Source organism: Pezoporus occidentalis, unplaced genomic scaffold (genome assembly GCF_034315485.1).
Source record: "Pezoporus occidentalis ecotype Australia unplaced genomic scaffold, CSIRO_AGI_Poc_V1 ctg7, whole genome shotgun sequence".
Lineage (NCBI taxonomy): Eukaryota > Metazoa > Chordata > Aves > Psittaciformes > Psittacidae > Pezoporus > Pezoporus occidentalis.
Window position 1 is genome coordinate 10,986,142 of NW_026916052.1, and position 23,895 is coordinate 11,010,036.

General features: G+C 40.9%; 2 protein-coding genes across 8 annotated transcripts in view; both read left to right on the forward strand.

Annotated features, from left to right (window-relative positions):
• PLEKHG1 (pleckstrin homology and RhoGEF domain containing G1) overlaps positions 1 to 8,810 on the forward strand; it is a 137,112-nt gene extending 128,302 nt beyond the window's left edge. For all 6 annotated transcript variants that reach the window (XM_062641737.1, XM_062641736.1, XM_062641738.1 and 3 more), the window contains 4 exons: positions 318 to 536; positions 2,035 to 2,151; positions 2,990 to 4,664; positions 5,624 to 8,810. In XM_062641737.1, the coding sequence (XP_062497721.1) occupies positions 318 to 536; positions 2,035 to 2,151; positions 2,990 to 4,664; positions 5,624 to 6,726 (3,114 nt within the window). In that variant the 3' untranslated portion in view covers positions 6,727 to 8,810. The remainder of the gene's footprint in view (positions 1 to 317; positions 537 to 2,034; positions 2,152 to 2,989; positions 4,665 to 5,623) is intronic.
• Positions 8,811 to 8,912: 102 nt separating this feature from the next.
• MTHFD1L (methylenetetrahydrofolate dehydrogenase (NADP+ dependent) 1 like) overlaps positions 8,913 to 23,895 on the forward strand; it is a 153,281-nt gene continuing 138,298 nt past the window's right edge. Inside the window, exons 1-7 of one of the 2 annotated variants that reach the window (XM_062641747.1) lie at positions 8,913 to 9,097; positions 10,237 to 10,321; positions 13,211 to 13,261; positions 13,339 to 13,392; positions 15,802 to 15,926; positions 17,063 to 17,163; positions 18,094 to 18,218. In XM_062641747.1, the coding sequence (XP_062497731.1) occupies positions 8,964 to 9,097; positions 10,237 to 10,321; positions 13,211 to 13,261; positions 13,339 to 13,392; positions 15,802 to 15,926; positions 17,063 to 17,163; positions 18,094 to 18,218 (675 nt within the window). In that variant the 5' untranslated portion in view covers positions 8,913 to 8,963. Of the gene's footprint in view, positions 9,098 to 10,210; positions 10,322 to 13,210; positions 13,262 to 13,338; positions 13,393 to 15,801; positions 15,927 to 17,062; positions 17,164 to 18,093; positions 18,219 to 23,895 lie in introns of those variants that run through there. The other variant, XM_062641740.1, reaches the window with a different exon arrangement.

The following is a 23,895-nucleotide window of genomic DNA, read 5'->3' on the forward strand; positions in this document are numbered from 1 at the left end:
ATAGGTTCTAGGGTTTTAGTTGGGATGGAATTTAAAGTGGGGGTGTGTGGAACATTTACAAACAGGGTACATTAGATATGACTTCACTGAAATGCCATAACACTGAAGCTTACAACTGGTGTAGAGGTTTTTACATATATTTTTTCAGTTCTAAATAGTCTATGGAAAAATACTGATCATTTTACTTATTTCTTTATCAAGCTTATTTCCATGCAGTAGCTTAAATATTGCCTTTAAGTCTGCTATAAAACAGTGTCTTACGAAAATACATAACCTCTAGAAACGTCTAATCAAAATTTTGTGGTGGTTTTTTGAAGTGTATCAGTATTGAAGGAGCCCTCTTATCTCAGGTCACCAAACTAGGATCAAATGAAGCCCTACTGAATTCTAGGAAGAAGGTTCCACTGGAGCCCAGTGGGCTGGAGAGCCAATTCCAAGAGTCCATTGAGCCAGCCTACAGCAGTGATCAGGATGAAAATCTTCAGACTTCTGCTACAGAACAGATTGACGCTGATGATGAAGAAGAAGCTGAACAGGTAGGAAAAAAGGGGAAATCGTTTTTTACTGGGGAGGATGGATGAGGTATTAAAATGATCTCTAAAACTGCAAGGAGCCAGGAACATGTTACAAGTATTCACAACTTTCTCATCTTAGAAATATTTATATTTAGATTTCAGCACTCACTTGTATTTTAACAGAGAATTGGAAAATTAGCCCCTTTACAGAGGAAGATCCCCACTGCTTGAAAGAGATTAGACCTTTGCAATCCTCAGGTCTAGTTCTGACAGAAAGCTATTGCTTTTACCTGTTGCACACAGCAGACTTTGCCTTGCTTGTCCAGTTGATGCCGTGAAAGAAAATTTTTCAGGCCACATGCAGAGACAGTGCCTTCAGGTGTCCAAACTAAGGACTTGAATATTAAGATTCAGGCACTGCCAAGGGTGATACGATATTTCTTGACCTGTGAGCTGTTGGCAGTAGCTAGGAACATACGTATTTTCATAGGACTTGCGAGTAGGATTTCTGAAAATTATAATCTTTACCTATTACTACTGCACATGTGGCAGTTTTTCCCACTCACATGATGTTTCCACATGTATGTAGTGCCTCTGAAAGAATAAACTCCCAGCTTTGAAATGTGCTTGTGTTAAAGAATCTAGATTTTAATTTTTTCTTCAGTAGATGCTGAGGTCCTTGTGTGTCCATTTATTTTGTGAATTATCCAAAACCTATTATTGAGATTCTTCTTGAAGCTTACTGTGATTTCCTCTTTGAAATGATGCTATTTTGATTGTAAATCTTTTAGAAAATAGTATCTTGTATCAGTGTAGTGCAGTGTCTTGTTAATTCTCCCTCTTCCTGACATGAATAAGTACAAAAGAATGAGTAAGTGCAAAATAATAACATTATAAATATGTATAATAGTAGCTTAGTGTTTAATCCTATGTGTGGCAACAGTACCTTCTCAGATTTTCCCTGCTCCCACCATACATGCCCTTCACTGTGAATTAATTTGGACACTACGCAACATGTAACATTGTGGCCTTATGTTGTTTTGTTGGGGCGTGTTTCTGGGAAATTAGATGACAGTATATTTTTTAGTTTAGACCTCTTTCTGGTTTTCAGGACTGCAAATGATAAGAAGACCATCCCCTCCCCTTTATATAGCAAACCCAAACCTCTGAAATTTGAATTTTTGTGTGATCATCTTCTGTTATAAATTTGGGTGTGAGATTAAGCCCTTTCACTTGCCCAATTTCTATGTATTCTTCTACATCTATGTTTTTATACACAGATTATGTTTTCAACTACTTTTGGGGAAGTTGTATGGATTGATATAATTTAATTGGTTATTGTAAAGATTTCTAGGCTCTAAATCATTCTTGTGGCAGTGTGTTGACTACTCATGAGCATTTTGTCTTCCCAGTGTGGATACCTGGCCTGTTCTAGCTGCTAGTGATTCTTCTGAACAAGACTGTACAAAGAACTGTAGCTTTTATTACCGCTCCCTTGCTCTTTTCTTTTAAATCACAGGGAGTGCAGCAAAACTCACTGCAGAAATCAAAAAGTGGAAGAAAAAGACTTAATAGTCAAGCTGCGGAAAATGTTGAAAAACGAAGAAGTGTTAATCTCAACAAGCGTGAAACACAGGTATATATATTATTTTTTAACTTCTATTTTCTATGCATCATAGATATGTCAAAGAAATCGGTGTTTTTCCTACATAGACAGCTAAGTAATCTTCTGTTTATGTCATGTTAATGTGACTAGCATTGAAATATTCATCTGCATGACAAAAGACTATTCTTTTGGGGGCAGGAAATAAAAAGAACTCAAACAAAAAGACTAATCAAACCAATCAGTGTTAACTTCAGGCAAAGAAATTACCTTTCCCTTTTCTTCCCAACCTTCTGGCCAGAAACATCTACAGCATCCTTTATGTTAGCATTAGCAGTCATGTGGCCTTCCTGTAGATAAGATTTGTTAGTGGAACTGGATGAAAACTTACTCCAAAAAGAAAGTGAAATTTTCAGTGGTATGTGCTAGACAGCGTAACATACCTTTCTGCTAGGGTTATAAGCAAAGGGAAAGGGAGGAGAACAAAACTTCTGGCACAAGCCCAGCATCAGATTAGCTTAACCCAACTGTGAAACTGCAAAGTTAGCATGAAAAGTTTAATCTAACTCCTGCCAAACAAATTTGCCTTTAATTACTCATGGATTGACATAAGCCAGTGTCTTGTACTTCAAGTAAGATGTTATTAAAAGGCAAGAGTGAACTCTGAGCCATGGTAAGGATTTGGAGGCAAAGTAGTCTGGCATTGCCATCTTGGTTCTCTAGTGAATAGCCTTCTCATCCTGCCCAGCTCCACCTGGCTCTGTGCTATGGGACACACTGGTGCTATGGCAGTTCTGTAAATGGAGGCAATCTTTGTACCCTATTGCAGGAAATACGCTAATGTTACCTGTGTATTTCAAATCTCTTACAGAGCTCCAAGGACCCTTCAGATGAAGAGTCAACCCAGTTGAACACCGATTTTCCGTTTTCCCACTCCGCTAGACAGCCACAGTTGCCTAGACAGTTTAGCACACCCCAGAGCAACTCGCTGATAATGAATATCCTGGGGGGAAGTACCTCTGTCAGAAACATCTGGACTGACCATCAGATCAGGCAGGCATTGTTTCCCAGCCGGCACCCCCCTTATGAGAATGAAGACGATGAAGATGATTATCAGATGTTTGTACCATCTATGTCTGCATCCAGCACTAGTTCAGCTGTTGGTGGAGAAAGAAGAGGTTCTTCTGGGCGCCCATGCAGCTGGCACTTGGGAGTAGTGCATGAAAATGAGAATTCCAGCCCTATTCGTCACAAAATTGTTAGGCGGGCCAGCAGTGCTGGTGAAAGTAATACGTGTCCTGCCAGTGCAAGGTATAAAGTAGGGGAGCGTGGCTCTCGGAGAGAAGTGAAGAGAGCAGAAGTGAGCGGTATGAATGCATATCCTGAATCTTCAGAGGAGCTGACCATTGATGATATCGAACATGTTTATGATAATATAAGCTATGAAGACTTAAAGCTGATGGGTCTGACAAGAAGGGAGGAGACAGACCGTGGTCCCCAGAGGTCTGCTAGAGACTCTCTCTATGAGGCAGAAGACAAAAGCAGCTTGGAGTCACCTTCCAAAAAGAGGACAGCAAATCAAAACAGGACCTCCATTTGTACTAATAGGGATGAGATACTACTCAGTAAAGAAGCACCTACTTCAAGTTTGGATGAGCTCAGGATTGTTGAAGACAACATCTATGACACCATAGTGCTTTCAGAAACACCACTATCGAATTTCAAATGTGACTCATTAAAACGTTCTAAAAGGAGGAGTTTACTGGGCCTGGAGAAAGACTTCACATATTGTGACAGTCTGCGGCAGTTTGTTTCTGAAGAAAGTCTCCAGTTCAGTGAAGATGAAAGTCCTTACCATCGTGTTCCCATTGACAATGACTATTTGAGCTTAGTAGATAGTTCCTCCAACTCAGATTCACTGTCCCATAAGTCTGCAGCAGATAAACTCTCAGAGGAAGTAGATGAGATTTGGAATGACCTGGAGAACTACATCAAGAAGAATGAGGAAAAGACAAGAGATCGTCTCCTTGCAGCTTTTCCTGTTTGTAAAGATGATATGCAGGAAAGGCTGCATGCTGGTAGTACACCTGAACTGAGTAAAGATGTAGAATACTCGCTGTCTACTCTTTCTCTGCCAGAAACTCCTATTTTCCCTAAAACTGTGAAGCCCAGGGCTGCCACCATAAGTGAGGCTAATCTCAGGCCTGAAGACACTACACCGTTCAAGGAAAACTCTTTCATGAGTCTGAACAGATCTTCCTTCTCCAGTGAGGTGCCTTTTGTAGATAGCCCATATGAATCTGCCAAAAGTGTTCTGTCCAATGCGCATGCAGAGGGTATGGAAAATGACTTGGCTGTTGTGGATAAAACAAAGAACAGAGTTTTTATGATGGCAAGGCAGTACAGTCAAAAAATTAAGAAGGCTAACCAACTTTTGAAAGCTAAAAGTCCAGAGCAGGAACAGCCAGCTAGCAGACAACAGAAACTGAAACACAAAGATCTTGCTGCTATTCTGGAGGAGAAAAAACAAGGGGGTCCTGCTATTGGTATGTTTAAACTCTTTCTATACAGATATATTTCTTTAGTAACTTCCAGTGAAATTTGTGTACTGGTCCAGAAGATTATGAATTTTCACCACCTTGTTAGTTGAGTATCAGTATTGTATCTTCTGTGTCACCACTGAAATGAGTTTTCTGTGACTGCTTTTAACATGAATAGTCTTTTATATCTCAATTCTTGTTGTTACTTGATAAAATTGGGAAGAAATAGTGGGATAGTGTCAGGAAAGGTCAGTTCAGCTGAGGCTGGAAATAGAAATTACGCCCGAAGCACTATTGGCTTCTTAACAGAAAAGCAGTTACTTCCTTTAATAGTAACTGATCTTCAGAGTTTGGCTAAACAAGTGTATTTTCAGGTAGACTCACCTTCTAACAAGTCGTACAGTTTGCTAAGGTACCATCCACATCACGCCTGCAAGCATAAGGAATGAGGTCAGATAAGAAAGAGCTGGTGGTCTTGCTCTATCTAATGAATGTGCAGTCATGGATATGCAACAGCTTTGGAATTCTTTTTCTCTGTGGTCAATTGAAACAGATTGGAGACATGGAGCCAGCACACTTTGTGCACTAGAGTGTCATTCTTGCCTTCTGTGATATTTATAAAAGTCCCTAAATATCTTACTTACCAGGCCATTTTCAGAATGTCCTTTTCCATTTTAACATGAAACAAGCAGCATATTACTGGAACCATGTGGTACATTGTGTCCTGCATGACTGTTCACTGTTGCTAGATATTTTTTGCTTCTTTTTCTCAACACAGTGTACTAAAATGTAATGCAACACACGACTCTTCCAACCTCCATTGTTTCATGTTACTTTGTTGAGGCTGAAGATATTAACATAGCTGTAAACTTTTCTTTTGACCAATACAAAACATTTTGAGATTCTGAAATTTTCATTCAAATGGACTGCTTGCCTCTGCTAAGTTAATTCTCTCTCCTTTCTAGGTGCCAGAATAGCTGAATATTCCCAGCTTTATGACCAAATTGTCTTCAGAGAAAGCTCACCTAAGGTCCAAAAGGAAGCCTGGGCAACTCCCCAGAAGCCATCAGCTGGGAGGTTTTCTACACCCATGGCTGCATCTCCTCCCCATTCCCAGGCTGCCAGTGAATGCTCAAGAGCAGAAGATTGGCTTTTGCATTCTACGTACAGTAACGGTGAGCTCGCTGACTTTTCTCCGTTGCCTGAATCGCAAGACCCAAAGTCCAAGAGCTCGTATACGGAAGCTGTTACAAAAAGCCATTCAAGACAATTGCCATCAGCTGGATCTGTGCCTTCCCTTCAGATTTCTAACCATTTGCATGTCCCAGCACAGAGGTGGAGTGCTATTATAAGCCAACCGAACAAAGAAAACTTACATCAAGATCACATCTATAACTCCCTTGGGAGAAGAGTAAGCAATGTAAAACCACAGACATACAGCAGGTCACAGTCGTCTTCTTCAGTTATGGTCAACAGGTCTGAAGAATCAATTGTATGTCCTAATGAAATGGACAGGAAAAAGCTCCATTTGAATAGGAATTTCCAAATCAACAGCCATCAAGCACCAGGTATTGCTTCAGGATGCACAGGGCCTGACATGAGAAAGCAGATCCCTGAAAACTGTTCAGATATGATTCTGCAGGATTCTCAAAAGGTACTGAGAGTTAACAAGGCCTCCCCTTTGACAGCACAGTTGGCTACTCAGAGCTATTTTTCAAATTTCAAAGATACTGAAGAAGGAGAAGGGGATGATGATGACTATGTTGAAATAAAGTCTGATGATGAAGGATCTGACTTGGAGACTTCTCAGAACCAAGCAAGGAGATCAGATCCCAAACTGCGTAACACAGATGCTGCTCCTTCTGAAACGCTTTGCAGCAAAACTGTCTCCTGCACTCCTGCGAAGTCCTCCAGTGGCAAACACACGCTTACTCCATATCTGACTGCATACAGTGATTCGGATAAACTGAATGACTACCTGTGGAGAGTACCTTCTCCTAATCAGCAGAATATTGTCCAGTCTTTAAGGGAAAAGTTTCAGTGTCTCAGTTCAAGTAGCTTTGCTTGATGTTCTCAGTAATTTCTAGCTGTACTGCCTTATCACAACAGAATATGTACTAGGACAATCAGTACTGGCATCATGTATTTCCATAGTATGACACAATCAGGCATTGTATCACAATAATATTGTAAATAGATGTGAAATGTATCTTTTTTTTTAAATGGTTTAGAATCCTGGAAGTGAAGAAGTGTGCATTGTCTGGTGTTTTGCTCCATAGTGCAGGTGGACTTCTCATCTCCTATTCACCCTTTGTATCTCTTCCTTTGTTAGGTGTGATGCCTTTTGATTTCCAAACCATTTTAGTGTGTGGAAACCTTAGCATTTGGACTTTCAAGTTGGTGACCAGTGTTCTGCATCCAAAATACCCATGTGATTATTCTGGTTTCACATGGGAAAATTTAGCTGGGCAGCTACTCCTGTGACTGTGCAGATTTATGAGCAGGGTTCTGGTAATCACACCAACATGCTACATGTGCAATTGCACACTTTCTGCACATTACTTTTCATCAGATAGATTTCAAGTGTGTGGGACCAATGCATATGCTACATTACTTTAGAACAGCCTTCTTATGTTTTAAACAAAGTCTAGTCCTAGTGCTTGCAAGGAGTGCCAGACTGATAGCTCTGGGTCTGAAGCCTCTTCTGACCTTCTGTAACTTCAGAGTAGGCAGAGGATGGGCAGTGGCAGCTTTCTACGTGAACCTATGGGTGTGATGCAGTCCTTACCTGGAGGATGTTTGGGGCAGTAGAAGAGAGGATCTGCTGCTTGTCAAGGTGGCTAGACCAGGTTTGGTACCTCCAGTAATGATGGTGCTTGTAACACGCAGGCAAAATTTGAGTATCTTGTAGCTCAGAGCCCAGCAGTTGAAATCTGCTGTGTGTGTTTGCAAAGTAGCTGTATTTTATACACAGTGCCCTCTAGGGCATTTGTTCAAGTCCTGAAGCCAGTAACCCTGAGAGAGGATGAGGCTTGGCCAGCTGCTTGGGTGAAACATTAATCATGGGGCATGTTTGGCCCCTAGGGTGGCTCAGCAATACGGCTGGTTGAGTGACAAGCTGCCTTCCCCAGGGAATTAATCTCTCATAGTAGGAAGTAACCCTTCCTGGAAGAGAAAAGTAGAATACGTATTTTCTAAACCAGCCATGGCTAACTCAAATTCAGTCTTCTGTACAATAAAAGTAGCTTAAAAATATGAGAATACATTCCATTCTTTTGCAAATAACGTGTAGATTAAATGCTGCCAGTCCGAACAAGAACAGGCTCTCCAATATGATGCATATTTACTCCCCTTTGTCATCTCTGTTGCACAGCTTTGGATTCTGTTACTTGAAAACCTTGTACCTGAAGGAAAGCCTAGGCATGTCTACACTGATCATCTTGTGTGACTCTTGTTCTCTTTTGGTGCTTAAATTCTTCAGATTATGTGGATAAAGCCAGTACCGAGTTAACATACCTACAAATAAAGGAGTTCCAGTGAGATACTATTTTTACTAATCATATATCATTCCCCTCAGCCACAGGGCACTGTACTTCCAGAACAGCCAACTATTTACTACATTGGTTACCGTGAGGAAAAACTGCAGTTATCAGTGTACCGCTAATTACTTGTAGACTAAAATTTAAGGACTTGAATTTGTTAGAATGGGTTAAATTATTTACCACACATATCTTGCATTGGCTAGGAATTGTAATTTTGCTGCTTGGCCATGGTACTCACTAGCTTGTACCACAGGGATATTTGTTACAGTTGGCACATCCACTGTGATAGGCCCCACATTTATCTAGCAAAATCTGACTGAGAAATAATGTTGTACATATTTAAGATGCCGAGGTGTAGCAGAGCCTGTATTTATTTAATATAGCTTGTAAAGTATTGTAAATACAAATAGAAGTTAAATCTGTGCTTTACCCGCACACATTTAGATTTGTTTAAATGGCTAGGGGAGCGTTGGTTAACTTGCATCTCACGCAATCAGTGGAGTTGGGAGGGAGCTAAAAAAATTAAACAGAGAGAAGGGACTTTGACTAGCGTGTAACTTCTCCCAGGGACCATTTCATACTATTTTTAATAAACATTGAGTACGCAAAAGTGTTGGGTTCTGTTCTTTGGGTCGATGCGAACTGGAGGGCGGAAGCGAAAGGGGAGAAGGGCGGTCATGGGGAAGGCGGTTCTCGTCCGAGCGCCGCCCTCCCGCTTGCACTGCTGCCGGCCACGGCGCTGCTGCCGGAGCCCGCGGGAGGGATGCGGAGTGCGGCGTTGCGTTGGTGCGTGGCCCCGGCGCTCCCTGCAGCCCCGCCGCCGAGCCGCGGGCTGTGCGGGAGGCAGCTGCGGTGGGGAGGCGGTAGCGGCGCGGCGGCGGCAGCAGCAGCAGCGCGGTAAGAGGCACACGTGGGGTGGTGGCACCGGCTGATGCAACCCGGGGGGGATGGAGGTTAAAGAGAGTTAGGGCTGGGAGGATGTTTCGGCAGGGGGTAGCGTTTTTTGGGGTGTGCGAGGGGGAGGTGATACCGTGGGTAAAATTTTCCACCCCGCCGCAGCCACCGGTATTTTTTTGCCGTTGCTTTTCTGTTGCTATATTTTGAGGAGTAGTTGTGTGGTGGTTCAGGTGAGGCTGCGCCTGGACTTCTGCCTGGAAGATGTGTTGTATTTGTGTCTTCCTTCTCGTGCGTCGTCCGTCCCCTCGTCCCCCCCCTCGCTTCAGCTGGGACAGTGTCTGCCACGGCGTTGACCTGAATAGGTCATTGGCCTCTGAGAGGGGGAGAGGTTATGCGGTAGCAAAACCCCTGTCCTTAGGCTGTATTTTCCTCTGTTAGTCTTGCCTGTTGTGGGGGACAGACAGGCAGCTGTCAGGGGTTCTCGTCCTTTTCTGCTGGATAAGTATCATCTGCATGAACAAAAGGTAACAGAGGAGAGCTGGCCACCACTTCTCCAGAAAACTTTTCCAGAAAGCATTCCCAGTGCCTGGCTGCCACCAGTTTTTCCAAGAGGCAGCATGGCAAACAGCGCTCCTCTGTCTCCCTTCTGCCCACAGTTTTGAATAGCATCCATGAGAGTGGCTGCTTTTTAGGTTTGCTGCTCTTAGGGCTGGTGATGTGTGTTAAGCTGTAGCAGTCCCAGGTGTAAAGGCCTCAGGTTCTGTCATTGCCTCGACCTCAGTTATGGGATCAAAGGATGCACCTGAGCGAAGGGCTCGAGGTGATGGTACCCTGTTGTACTTCCCATGGTGTGGCTAGACAAGCCTTCTCATGAAATAGCATAGGCTAGCTATTAAGTGCTGGGCATGTTGGAGCAATGGCACAGGTAGCTGTAAAACAAAGGTATTCTGGTCTATTAAGGTTCTCTGTACCTGCCTGCTGAACACCAGCCTTCAACATCTACATCTCCCTGTAACTTTGGTGATTAAAAGCATATGTGCCTAAACGTTTGTTCTGTGTTGTTGACTAATAGGTTTCTGCTGACTGATGTGAGGAAGGTTTGTTTTGCCAAAAATTTGCTTGTTGTTACTGTGTTGCAGCAAAATCACGGAGAAGGCAAAGAAGTCCTTGGCCTCTCTTAAGAGAGAGAACCCTCGGCTTGAGCCAACACTTGCCATTATTCAGGTAAAGTATGTCTGTATGCTTGTGTGAAACTTCAGAACCATGGGATGCAGAAAGTTACTTTTTTTCAAGGAGAGGGATAGAAGGAAGCACTTCCACCGGACTGTAGACTGCTGTTCTGCAGGCCTGAAATAGCACAGCAAACTTCAGCCTGTGGGAAATGTTTGTAAAGGAAGGGAGCGATTTTATCCCTTCCTCCTTTTGCTAAGAGTCTTTCCCATTGTGAGTATAGATTGCTTTTTCTCACAGGTTGTCTATATTGAGTCAAAGCAGTTGTTCTTGACCTTTATTTAGCTTGAAGCTTTTATTGCATTCCCAAAAAAAGTGTTTACGTGCTTGCAAATGTGACCCTTCCTTTATCTCCCACCCCTGAAATAACATTGCCGGGATTAAGGAAAGACCCTGCTGCTTCCTGCCAGCCTTGTTGCCTTTGGGCAGCTCTAGTTTATGACTGCTGTCCTAAGGAAAGGAAAATCACACTGAAAAGTCCCAGTCAGCTCAATAGGGCCTGTGTGAAATAAATGCTCTGTGTAAAGCATTAGTATCCTTTAGAAACAGCAGCACTTTCTAAGGTAAAGCGGTCTTGTAATAATTGAGAGCTAGCTACTAACACTGCAAAGAGCTTTTCTTTCCATCCCACTGGCACTGCCATATTTGAGATAGGCAATCAAGCTCATAGAAGAGTATTGCTATCCCTGCAAAGGTGGAAGATGTTCCTCTCCAGATTTCTTAAAAGTTTCAAAGACAAGAAACTAAGCATGTTTGTCATTCGGAGTAGGACCCAGGGCCATGCAGACAAAACTGGTTTTGTCCTATTTTCTAGAACAGCGGTGTTGGTTTTGATTCAATGCACACTGAATCTCCCACCCTATAGGCAATCCTAAAACCTAACTGTAAATATTTTTAAAGTACTAATATAAGAAATGCAGCACCAGTTTTATTACAGTAGGTCCTGTAGTGAGGCCGACTGAACAAGCGCTCCCATTTCTTTCCTTCCCTGGGTAATTGCGGTTAATGTTTTCCAATAGCCGTCTCAGGCTGTAAGTTTAAGCGCTGCTAGAAGAGCAGTTATCTGTCTTATCAGTGACCTGTTGTTTCTTACTCCTGTCTTGTCTCCATCCAGTTACACTGTGAGCTGGACTGGGACAGTGGTCTACCCTGGGCTGGGGGGGTGTCAGCCACATTTAGTCGCCAAGTCTGGTTTTCCACGCAGCCACATAAGTGTTTTATGCTGGCACAAGGGAAAGGATATTGTTAGGATGGAGTGAGGAGGGTGAGGTTCCTGTGCACTTTAGTATCAGTTGAGATGCATCTACATTGGTGTTTCAGTTTTGATCATGGTTGTGCTTTAAATGAATGTCCTTCTTGTCCCTGTTTATCCTGCTTGTTTTGCATCATGGCCAAGGAACATGTGGCCAAGATCCTTCTGTATGAAATTCACTCAAACTATGTTCTCCAGCTGCCAGTCACCCTAGCTCTAGTCTGGTTGTAAGCAGAATTAACCATTTTAAATGTGTACAGAAAATGTTGGTACAAATGTTGTTGTGTGTCAGTGTGGGGATACAGTTCCCCATTTACTGGCATGGGGGAGCACCTGCTGAGCTGTCAGTAGTCCTGTCTCTTCTCCTGCTTCAGTGTGAGCTCCACATACATTCTCAATGCAGAAACCTCTGTGCTGCCTCTTCACCCACAGCTGTCAGATCTGGGGAGTGGGAGACTGGTAGTGCAGTTCCAGGGATGCAGGTGATGCTATGCTCAGGGATGTTGCTGAGGGATGGAGGGCAAGCCCTCATCCCCTCTCAGGAGCTGCCTCTCTAAATGGAACCTGTGCTTTTAAATGCATTTTTTTGCATTGTCAGCAGTCTTGAATCATTTTCGATTAACAGGTTGGTAAATTATTATGGGCTTGAACCAAAATAATTTTGGGTGATGCTAGTGACAGTTGAAGGCAGCACTGGCAGCTATCCACAAAATGAGTGGCCCAGCTCTGATGGGAAGTCACTGTCACTGAGACATATGGAATGTAGAATGTGTTCATGAAATTGTAACAAAACCTTTTAAAATTATTTATTTCAGTCCTGTTGTGTGGCTTGGAAGACAGGTTTTATCTATAATCATAGCTGTGAGAAGTGTTTTATTCATTTTGTTATGAGGTGGAACATTTTTGAGGGGGGTACCCTCACTGAAAACAGAGGTTTCTAGTTCTGGATATTGAATTCTCAGTTTTATTGTTAGAGTATATGAAAATATTTGAAGAGCTTCCTAAGAATCAAGAATAACTTGAAGAGTAAAATTCAATTGTAATTAGTCCGATTAGATATTGTAATAATATACAGTATATACTGATGTAGAGACCTCAGGGAGGAGAATTCCTGAGTGAGATGGTCTCCCAGGTAAATCTCCCCTGAAGATACTAATGTGAGTGCCTGCTGGCAACTGGGAGGAGCTGATAACTTCTCTTACTTCTGTATTGACAGAACTTGCTGCAATATATGGTAATAATGATTTGCCTTATTTTTGGTAGTAAGGCAGACCAGTGTTGTTAGGTGACATGGGGACACTGAAGGAAATGCTAGTACTGCTATTGCCTATTTCACCCTTGTGTGGCTGGATGAAGAAGTGTCTTCAGACACAGACTGGTACCTTTCTTAAATGGTGAGCTTACATTAAGGAAATGACCACTCATGTCTGTAAAAGTGAGCTTAATATCAACACACACTTAAACCAAAATAAATTTACTGGATGGCCTTCTGCTTCTTTCTTAGAATTACCAAGCTTTTTATTTGTTTGAATGCTAGTAGGCACAAACATCCTCACTATGTTCTTTTCAGACACCTGTGCACTTCAATGTAATTTTCGTTTTATAACTTAGTTTCTGTTTCGTTCCCCAAGGCACATAACGATCATTTGATTCAAGATACAAACAAGAACTTTGCCAAAGAGGTAAGCCTTAGCCAATACACTTGTTATTCATCATGAGCTGCTTGCTTTTGGTAATTGTAAGTATTCTCTTTTGGCAGGTTGGTCTACGTGTTATTCACATCTGTCTCCCTGAAGGCAGCAGCAAGGAGGAGGTAACTGCAGTACCTGAAGGACTCTTTCTTTTTTTGTTTTCATTATAAACTTTTTATTGCTGACATTCATTATCATTTTGCCTGACCTCTGTTAACTCAAATTAGGGTTGGGACTGCCTTAGTTCAAGTAGCAAGTATTATCCCCCTATTGGCAAGTGTGGGGAAAAAAGGGAAGTAGTGGGCTTGTCTGCTGTCCCCTGGTAAGCTGAGGCAGGATCAGCAGAGTAATCTTTTGGTTTTGTGTTTGATATTTAACTGCAGCGTCCCCTCATACCAGCACGGTATCCTGTCTTCCACAGTTGCTCTTGTGACTGTACCTGATTCTTGGCCAAGTTATTCAGGGAGATTAAAGATTAATTGATTAAAGTTTAATTGATTATGAATTTATTTGGCTGCTTATTGATCTTGTAATGCTTCAGGTATGTATTAACAAAATTACCTACTCCAAATCACTAGAGGGATGAACTCTTACTTTGTCAAAGGCGCTAGGCTGGAAGCACAGCACTAGTCTCAAATATGTTTTAAATATAGCAAACCATATTAATATACATGGTTCTGAGGCATTTGAAAGTAAGAACAGTAAAGGAATGTGTAGTGAAAGATGCCAGTGTTCCCAGCTGGTCTCCTTGTGCCTGGAGAGTTTGATGATCCTGCAGGCTTGTGGGTTTTGTATACTGTTTAAAATGTTACTGGCTTGCAGTGTAATCTCAAGAACAGCTTCCAGATATATTGAGAGGAATTTACTGTGAAGAATTTTAGGAGTCAGGTTTTGTGAATGATTAATAGGCAGCTACCCATTTAAGAAGGGTGGGGTTTTGAAATGAAGATCAAATACACTTTGCTGTTTTCTTTGTTGAGTAACACAGTAAGAAATAAGTAAAATATAGCTAATATGCAACAGTAGCTGCTGTTACTTTGAAGTAGTATCTTGGGAAATAGCTGAGCTATGTACATAAAGAGAAAAGCAGGGTATTTTTGTTCTTTGAAGAAAGTTACTTTGCTGAAGGTTCATGACAGTTTCCTTACTCTTCTGCTTACTCACAATGACAAAGTTGGGGTTTTTTCATCGGTTCAAATCCACATGCTAGTTTGCCTCCCCTTTTTTTGGGAAAGGGGGAGGGAATTCAGTACTGTGCACATTTTGTTCTGTCATGACTGCCTGTGCACGAAAATGTACTAATACAAGGTTGCTTTACTGTGTATGAGTTGTAAGCATTTTAAGTGTTATCATGATGAAAAGCTGAATTCAAATAAATGCAGTAAAAAAGAAAAAAATGAATTATTTTCACAGGAAGCAGAAATATAGTTTGAAGTTCATTGGATTCAGGCTATTTCTGAAATATGTTTCCTTTAAGTGTTGTCTTGTAGGGTTTGTAGCATCTCAGGATTTTTTTAAGCAAAATGTGGATGTTTTCATATCCATAATCTGGTGTATACTCATCCTTACTTTTTATTAGAATGTATACCAACCCTGTCAAATCACAGGGTCTTACTATATGTGCCTGTTTCTGTCTCAGAAGTCAGCAAATTGAAGAGGGATTTCTAGACCCGTGACATGCTTATATAATCTTTGCTAGCATGAAAGTAGCACATTCTCTTGGTTCAGAGCTGCAGACAGCCTAACACCTACCAAATTCCCCTAGTTTAATGTTGATTGTATATCAAGTGTTTGGGCAATAGAGTTCACAATTACGTTGAATAGTTTAGATGAAAAGTATTTTAGGAAGGCATACTATTAGGTAAAGAAAAAAAAAGTCTTATCCTAATTTTCTGTTGGATATTAATCCATTTAAATTAATATCACTTTGTGGTGATTGTACACTGATTTTATTTATATAACAGAAAGACATGCTTACATGGCATTTCTCACACACAAAAAACTTCAGCATGTTGTATTCCACTGCATTCTTTGTGGTCACAGAATAGCATTTATCAGTATGGATCAGCATTGCACTTTAGTGATGAAGCCATCAAGTGTGTAATAAAATAAAATAAAACTTCTCTTGTATAATTGTTTTTTCCAGTGTTACACCTTTTTTGTTCATGTTCTGTGTTGGGATGTGATCTAGTCCTGTTTTGAACTAAGGGTTCTTCTAAAAACATCTGAAGCCATTAGGGTGTCAAGCTTTTGCTGAAGTTTGGAACAGTGAAAGAATAAATGCTTTTGGCAGCGTAATGTCATGTAATATGTACTGGCTTTGCAAAATGTTTAGAAGAGTTAGGGTGGCTTAATTTGATAAGCTGTGGAAATATAAAACAAAGCAAGTGGGTTATTGCTTTTTCATTTAGAAGTTGTAGTAATACTTGAGGGTAGAAAAGTTAGTTTTTAAATATAGGCTTTATCTGCTTCTGATTAGATTTTTCTTTTGTATGTGTTCTGATCTTTAATGCTTTTTATTAACTTCCTAGATTGTCAATGAAATCTTGAGACTGAATGAGGATCCTAATGTGCAGGGCCTTGCCCTTGACCTCCCAGAAAGCTTATATAGCAGTAAGGTATTAAACGCTGTGAAAGCAGAGAAGGATGTGGATGGGTAAGTGAAGCACTGAGAAATAAGATTAGCAGGCAAAAGGCTGATGGCTCTGTAAAATCAATTTTCCCCTGTGCTTTTCGTTAATGGATTCCTCAGACAATATGTCTAGCTGGGCTTTTGAGCAGTGATAAAAGGTGCTGCTGAATCAATGAGATATCTTTTGCTGAAGTAATATTGATCATTATCTTTTTAATCTTTATATACCGTATATTCAGAACATGGTCTTTTCAAAGAAAGGAAAAACTGTGTTCTGATTTACTTACAACACTTAAAGCTATTCCAGTACTTCAGTAATGGTAGTCTCAAGTACTGAACACAAACCCCAAAATTTTCACAAGGATTGATGGAAAAGTTGCAGAGGTTTTAACTACCTTACAGCGCACTCTCGCGGTGGGACAGTAGGCTATAATAGTTTGGACCCATTAGCACAACTTTCTAATAAGTCTATAGTTGCACTGCTCTCTGGCAAGCACACTGGCATAATTTAGGTGTCCAGCTTACCATTTTGCTGCTCTTGCAGCCTTCCTGTTCTCAACTGCAGGCCGTTACCTATTTATTTTATTTTATTTTATTTTATTTTATTTTATTTTATTTTATTTTATTTTATTTTATTCTTCTGATTTATTTATGTCAGGAAAAAAGAAATTTGATATTTTGGCTAATTGGTTACCTTTCCATTATCTGGAGTCCTAGAGATTGACAGAAAATGGAAAATTCAGAGCATTCTTATTCAGTGTATGAAAGAGAATGCAGTGCACTGCAGAAACAGCCAAGCTCTCCCCAGCAAGCCAGCCTGAGCCCAGAAGTATGGCTCTAGCAGCACTGCTCTGGTTCCCTTGCAGCCACTGAGGTGTCTCAGTGTGACATGGGTGGCTCACCATGATGAGAGTTGCCTGTGTATTGTGGGCTTGTATTACTTGTTATAACTCACAGATCCTTTTCCTGGTCTCTCTTGAGGCTTAGTGTTTGTCTAAATGGGATATGTGATGATACAAATCACTCACAGCATATAGATATCAAAGGATTTACTTTTGCAGGACACATTTGCTCTTGGGATTAACTGTTAGCCATGTTACAAGTGTTACTGAGAATTTATATTACACAAATTCTTAAAAATGACATATTTTCCGCTGCAGATTGTCCAGTGTGAATCTAGGACGTTTGGTACATGGCGATGCCTACAACTGTCTGGTTCCTCCTGCAGCATGTGCTGTGATGGAGCTTCTTGAAGATTTAGGTGAGGCCTTCTATCATAATTATTACATTAATTTCAGCCTAACTGATTTTCTCAGGTTTAGTCCTGACTGAGAGACAAATATAGTATCACCTGGTTGTGTTTTCTGGTCTGTGTTGTTTTCCTGCCCAACGTACATTTGTCTCCTGCTTGTGAGGAACCTCAGTGAGATCTGAATGTAATATTTGCAGAAATTGATCTCAGTCCTACAGATTCTGGATATTAGGAAGAGATTACCTGCCACCAGCAGCTGTAATCTCCCTGAAGCCACTGGAGGCATCTGATTTTACAAACACAGAAATACAAACATCACTCAGGGATTTCATTTACCATTTTGAGTAGTGTGAACAGTTGGAGAAATCCAGGTCTGCTTGTAAATAACTGCTGAGCAGATCTTTTGGTTTTGATTGCATTATGTAAATGCTAACATTGAAATGTTAGATTTAAAAGTGGCTTTACAGTGTGTGAAGACACTTTAAGGCAGTGTGTCAGAAGTAGTCTCTCTTGTAGTGATTCATAATTGTTGAAACAAGGATTTCTGAAATGGAACTATAAGCAGGAGGTGAAATTGTACTTAGTAACAAAAGTTAATGAAAGGATTTGTGCAAATAAAGTACCAGAGAACCAGAAGAGCGGTATTTGTTTACTAGATTTAGAGGGCTGCCAAGAAACAATTTAAAACCTGTGTTCTGTGTTACTGCATGGGCTCCAGAAGAGTTGCCCGTAATGCCACAGCTGCTGTGGTTGTGCAGTTACATGGCACTGTCTTGTCATGAGTCTCTTTCCTGCCTTTTCTGTATGGATTTGGAGGGGGGGGGACCTAGTGAAGGGAGGGGAGCTTACGTGGATGCTCAAACTCTGCAGTATAGTGGAGCCTGGTGCTAGCACCTTTGCAGCTGAGGGTGTCTGAACAATTTGCCTTGTGTCATGCAGTTGGAAAGACGGTGCTCCTGGTGGGAGCCGGTGGGGCAGTGGGTGCTGCCTTGCAGTGCATGCTGCAAAGGGAGGGAGCTGTGACCGTGAGCTGCCAGTGGAAAGCCCCTCAGCTGCAGACCAAGGTGAGTACTCTTCTGTCTGCCCAGTGCTGGGGGTCATCCTGCATCCCCATCATCCAGGCATTCCTGTTTGCTGCCATGTGGCACTGCTCCCCTTTACTGCCACTCCTGAGAGGGAGATACATCACTACAGTCATGGGTTACACTGGAGCTCTCTAGTAGCCAGTGTGTGTTAGGATCTTTGCTCTTCTTCCTGCTTGTTTAGAAGTGGTGCTCAGGCAAACAGGGGACTCTACCAAATATTGCATACAGCAGCTGCTATAACTTCATTATTTTACACCAGTAGCTGCAAGAGAAAGAATTCAGAGTATGGTTTAAAACTCACGTTAAGTCTTCCTTTTTCTTTTTGTTGGTAGATGCTTGCTTTCTTCTTCTGTATATACCCATCTGCAGGGAATTACTTTCTTTGAATTTGTGTCTTAAAGTTTTGCAGATGCTACCTCTTTTGGGACAAGGAGGATCACAGTCTTTATCTTTGAAGAGAATTGTAAAAGCATTCAGAGAAATTCAGGACCCTTAACTTGAAGTATCTAATTTACGTGGTCTTCTTTTGTTGCTTTTTGCAGAGCTTTGAACAACTTATAAGTTGGAATGACTTCCATTCAGACTTCCCAGTTTGGTCCTTAGTCCCACATTTTCTAGAATAATACAACTGGGAATGTGCTGTCCTTTGGGCATATGAGGAGAGGTGCAGATGTTATTTGTAGAAGTAGTACACCTACTCTTCAGGCTGTTTGCAAGTTGCTGAAGGGGTGAGGTGCAAGGAGCAGCTCTTGTGTCAGATTTGACAGCACACTCCACAAGGTGGCAGCCAATGCAAAATGATGGTATCAAACCTCTGGGTTTTGAAGGCAAGGGCAGGAGAAGGAAGTAAGTTTAAGCAGCTGTGATAGTTAGAAAGGTCTCTGGCAAACCTGTGTTTTCACAGCTGCAGATGTTTTTGTGAGGCTGTCTCAGCTCTCTGCTGTAAGTGACTGATGGCACTTAGGAAACATGCCTCTCTTGGAGATGTGAGCACTATGAACATACTACTACCCATGTGTCATTCTTTAATTATTTCTCATTGCTAGATTGTGCTAAAGGACTGCTTTGGGCTGGATGGTGTGGGTGACAGGGTGGTCAGAGGTGTTTCCACAGGTTCAGAGCAAAAGACTTGGACCAGGCCAGAGCTGCTTGTGCACTGCTGTCTATGCTGGAGAGAGATCCGTTTCCTTCCATCCAGATGCTTTCCCATAATCGTGCTTTGTTTTTTAGCTTTCCCTGTAGCTTACTTCTTGCAGCAGGTCACTGATGGGAAACAGAATAGGAGGCCTAAGCAGGAGGCAGCTTGAGGCTTTGCACATCAGTCTTCCTAAGTTCATTTTGACTTTTGGCAGTAAAGAAGTTTGTGCTTTGCCTGGGGGACTAATCAGCAGAGTTTGGGGGAAACCTACCTTCCTCTTCCTTTTCTGTAAACCTGGAGCAGCATGTCACCAGTAACCCCCAGAGTGCTGCTGGACCTGACTGGATGTAATTCTGTTATTGTTAACTCTAGCTCCTAGATAAAAATCTAATATATGCAGGGAAAACTATTCTGTTTCATATTCCCAGAACTCGAGAGTCAGAAATTGAGCACAGATTTCCTAGTGGACAAGAAGGCACTGCTGTCTTATGGCAGCCTGTATTTGAAATATAACATTGTTGGATAATATGTTTATAGCTGATGCTATAAATTTATTTTCTCTTGCTTGTTTTAAATCCCAATTAAGTAAAAACAGTCTAAGGGCTCACAGGGTTTCTTCTCTTGATTTTTTTAATCGGAATTTCAAGTTAGAAAATGTTAGTTGATGTCGAGGTTTTTCCAAGACTAAGAAAAATCAGTTCATGTTTTGTTTTTACTGCACAAAACACTAACTTTAGACGTGGCTTGTACACTTTTTGTCCTTCTTCTGAATGCGATACCTTTACAGTAGCAGTCTGAGTGCTGTAGTGAAAGTATAACCTATGGTAGCGTAATAACTTCATTTACAAAGTGAGGGGTGAACTTACAAAGAGTATGAACTTTTCATTTGGGTGTATTTGTTTTGCAATATATACCAGGAAAGGAAAAATTGATCTTAAGGATGGGTGTACCTTGCGTGTATTAATCCATTGCATACCAAGTGTTTTCTTTAGACATTCTTTTGATGTAAATGATACACACAACACTAAGGTTGTAAGGGGATTTTGTATCAGGTTTTGTATTGCTGTAGACTTGTTGCTGCTTCTTTTACTCATGTACTTTTGTAACAATGTGTTGAAAATGGTCAAAAGGAAGGTATGTATTAGTCTACCTGAGAAAAGTCTAGCGATGTAGAGGTATCTCTGCTGACAAACAGCATAGTACCATCTGACTTAGTGTGTTCAGTTGTGGCAGGAAAAGGCGATAAAATAAACTATGGTACATTTTAATTTCCTTGCTTTGACCTGAATGAATAATGGACATACTTTGCATGTTCTTTTCCCTCCCTGCTTCATATTTTGTTAAGGGGAAATAGAAGATTGACCTAGTGACATACTTTCAGGAACATCTCTCTTGTCATTTAAAAATGGAACTACCCAAAAATTGATTCAGCATTACAGGTGAAGAATGGGAACTGATGTGCTTAATCCTTATGTTAGAATTAGGCTTTCTAATTTGAAAAGAGGTTATCAAATAGATTTAAATTGAAAAAATACAGGTTACTTTCTCGCTGAAACATGGGTAATACTTAGTACCTATGAGAAAATTTAATTGTTCAGTCATCTAAGTTCAGTCAGTCACAACTTCAAGACATCTTAAATGCAGTCTGCATATGAATCACGTCATGTCTGTTTTAAGAGAGCTGCGGTTGTACAATTTTTTTCATAAAATAACTGAAAATTGGTTTATCTAGGTATAATCAGGAATGGAAAATTTGTTTGTAAAATCCTGGTTGAGAAGTAGAAGTGTGGTTCAGCTGGAGTGCATGAATGGGAGGTTCCTGTTCAGGCTGCATAAGAACCTCTTTTGGCCACAGTCTGCTTTTTCTTAGAGTCAGCACTTCAACTTGCTGTGATTGAAGTGGAACCTTATTTGTAAACCAATATGTAAAATGATTTTTTTTTGTAAAGGGAGTTATGAAAAAACTTTGAATCAGGTTCCTGTTCCTCATCCCATCTCTTAAATTTTAGGTAGCCTAACTTCATACCCAGAAAATGTAAATGTAATATTTTACATTTAAAATACTAATTTAAAATATTTTTTCTTATGTATTTAAAAATGGCTTTTGTAGCAGTCATTTTTACCTATGGGGAAATTAAATTTTTATGCAGGCTTCATGGTAAAATGGGTCTTCATTTATCTGGAATATACAGCTACTTGAACTATTATCATTAAATACTTGGCTGGTAAGACTGTATTGTTGTTTTAACATTTGGTGTTCTGTCTTGGGAATGGGTGGTGCGTCTTAATCTGCTTCTTCATAAATTTTCGTGGAAAGAGTCATATTTTGTTATGAGGTTTCAGATTATTTATTGGCACAACTCTTCCCAACTGAAAAAATATTTACTGGTGAGAAGGCAGGATACTACTGGAGTATTACCTTTCTATGTCTTCAGCCTTTTGCCTAGTATGTTACGGATGATTTGGCATGATGCTTGTCATTCCTTCCTCTAGCCTGCCTCATGGAACACAGCCTGGCTGTCCAGGGAGCATTGGGCTGTCGGTCACCCTATGATCACGTTTCCCCTTGTGGCTATCTCCTTGACTTTCTGGCTATGGCTGCCTGTAGTATCTGGTTCCTGTCAGATGTGTCCTCTGTCTAGGGTCTGCGTGGTGCATTTGCTAAAGAGGTTGGATGTGATGATTTCATAGGTCTTTTCCATCTCTAACACCTATGATTTGGTTTTGATGTAGGAGATAAGTCTGCACATGCCTCCCAGGGCTGGTTGCTTGCTGTCAAAAAAATAGGTTATGGCAAGAGAGGGAAAGAAAAAAGCAGGGGACACATGGGCACAACTAAACCAAAAATCCACTGATGGAGATCACATAAATCTCTTCTAAGGGCACCCAGAATTCTGTAAATGGCTATTTTGCTTTCAGTGGACTCACTCTCCCAGTCAAACAAGTTTCTGGATGTATTTTTTAAAAAAACACCCCAAAACTCATAGGGGAATAACATTCTGTAAGTTGTGATATTTACTTTATTGACTCTCCATCAACTTTTTCAATAGTTGCACATACAATACTTGCTTATAGCAAGAGAGTTACAATTGTATGTGTTTTTATTTCTCCCTTTACATTTACATTTTCTTTCTTTGTGAAATAAGCAAATAATGGTGGGGAGGGCTCTGAGGTGAATGTGTCTTCAACCCATAGGACAACTGCTCACTGCCCTGTAATACAACTTTTTTCATGGAGGAGGACAATGAAATGAAAGGTTCAGCTGGTTTTCCAATACATTTATAGGTATGTGCGACATTAGCCATCCAAACTAGTGTTAACATTGGCTACAAAAATGATGGTTTTCATCTGTTAAGAACATTTTTGAACATTATGATTGGTAGTCATAGAGATGAATATTTGGTCAGGTCAGCTGTTTTCTGGCATTATAGTTACATTGGATCAATTTTGTCATGAGTATGTTGGCTGAACATTTGTCAAAATTATTACTTGTTGCATAGAGTTCTCAACTGGTTCATAGTTTCCCCATGCTAAGCGCTGTGCAAAGTCCTTGTCCCAGAGGCTTTGCATGGGAAGACATACCTGACTTTCAGTATACGAGTTATAACTGCTAGAATATGAATAATTTTTTTTCTTACAAAAAAAAAGGCTGGATTCATGTAACTGAGGATAATGACTTTTTCTTTTGTGTTGTGATGACTGTTAACAGCAAAGACTGCCTCCTTTTGCAGGGGAAAGCCTGTCCTCAACATAGTGTTCTCTGTGCACAGTCATTGCAGCATCTTTTATCCAAATTTGCTTGCAGATTCCTCAGTATGATTTGACCTGGCACTGGTCAAGCATTATGACTTATGTGGCCTTCTAGGAGTGACATGTAAGTTGCTATTCACACCAGATGCAGGAGTGTAAAGAATTTGGATAAGGCTGAATGACTGTTGAGACTGTACATTTGCAGGCAATAATAGGAGTGTTGCAGGACTTCTGACTGAAGCCTCAATCAGCTCATTGAGTTAGTCATTTGTCAAGTAAGTAAATCTTCTCCTGCACTTTTGGCTTTGTTTCTGTGTGTGCATCTCTAAGGAGGGTTAGGCCATCCTTTTGTCCTCTGAAGAGAATATGGATTTTTTAGCTTTTTGCCGTTTCCACCACAGTTATTCTCTTCTCCTCTCCTGGATGCTTAGCTGTGCCAAAAATCTGCTATCCTGACAGGATTTGTAGCTCTTCTGTCTTGGTAGGAGTTTTGGGCAGGGTTATGTCAGAGCACTTTTGGCCAAAAAAGAAGCTGGAACACTTGTCAGTCACAAATAATTCAGTGAGACTTGCTGAGTTTGTGATACTTGGTATTAATTTACATTTTTTAAAATGTTCCCCAAATCACTGTATCTCTGACATAATTTTTACATTCAGGCCTGAGGCAATGCTGTGCCTGTATTTTGCTTTTTTGGTGGATCTTGATACATTTGCTTCTGGTCCTGTCCCTTATCTCATGGTGATTCCAATAATTGATAGAGGGCCTTT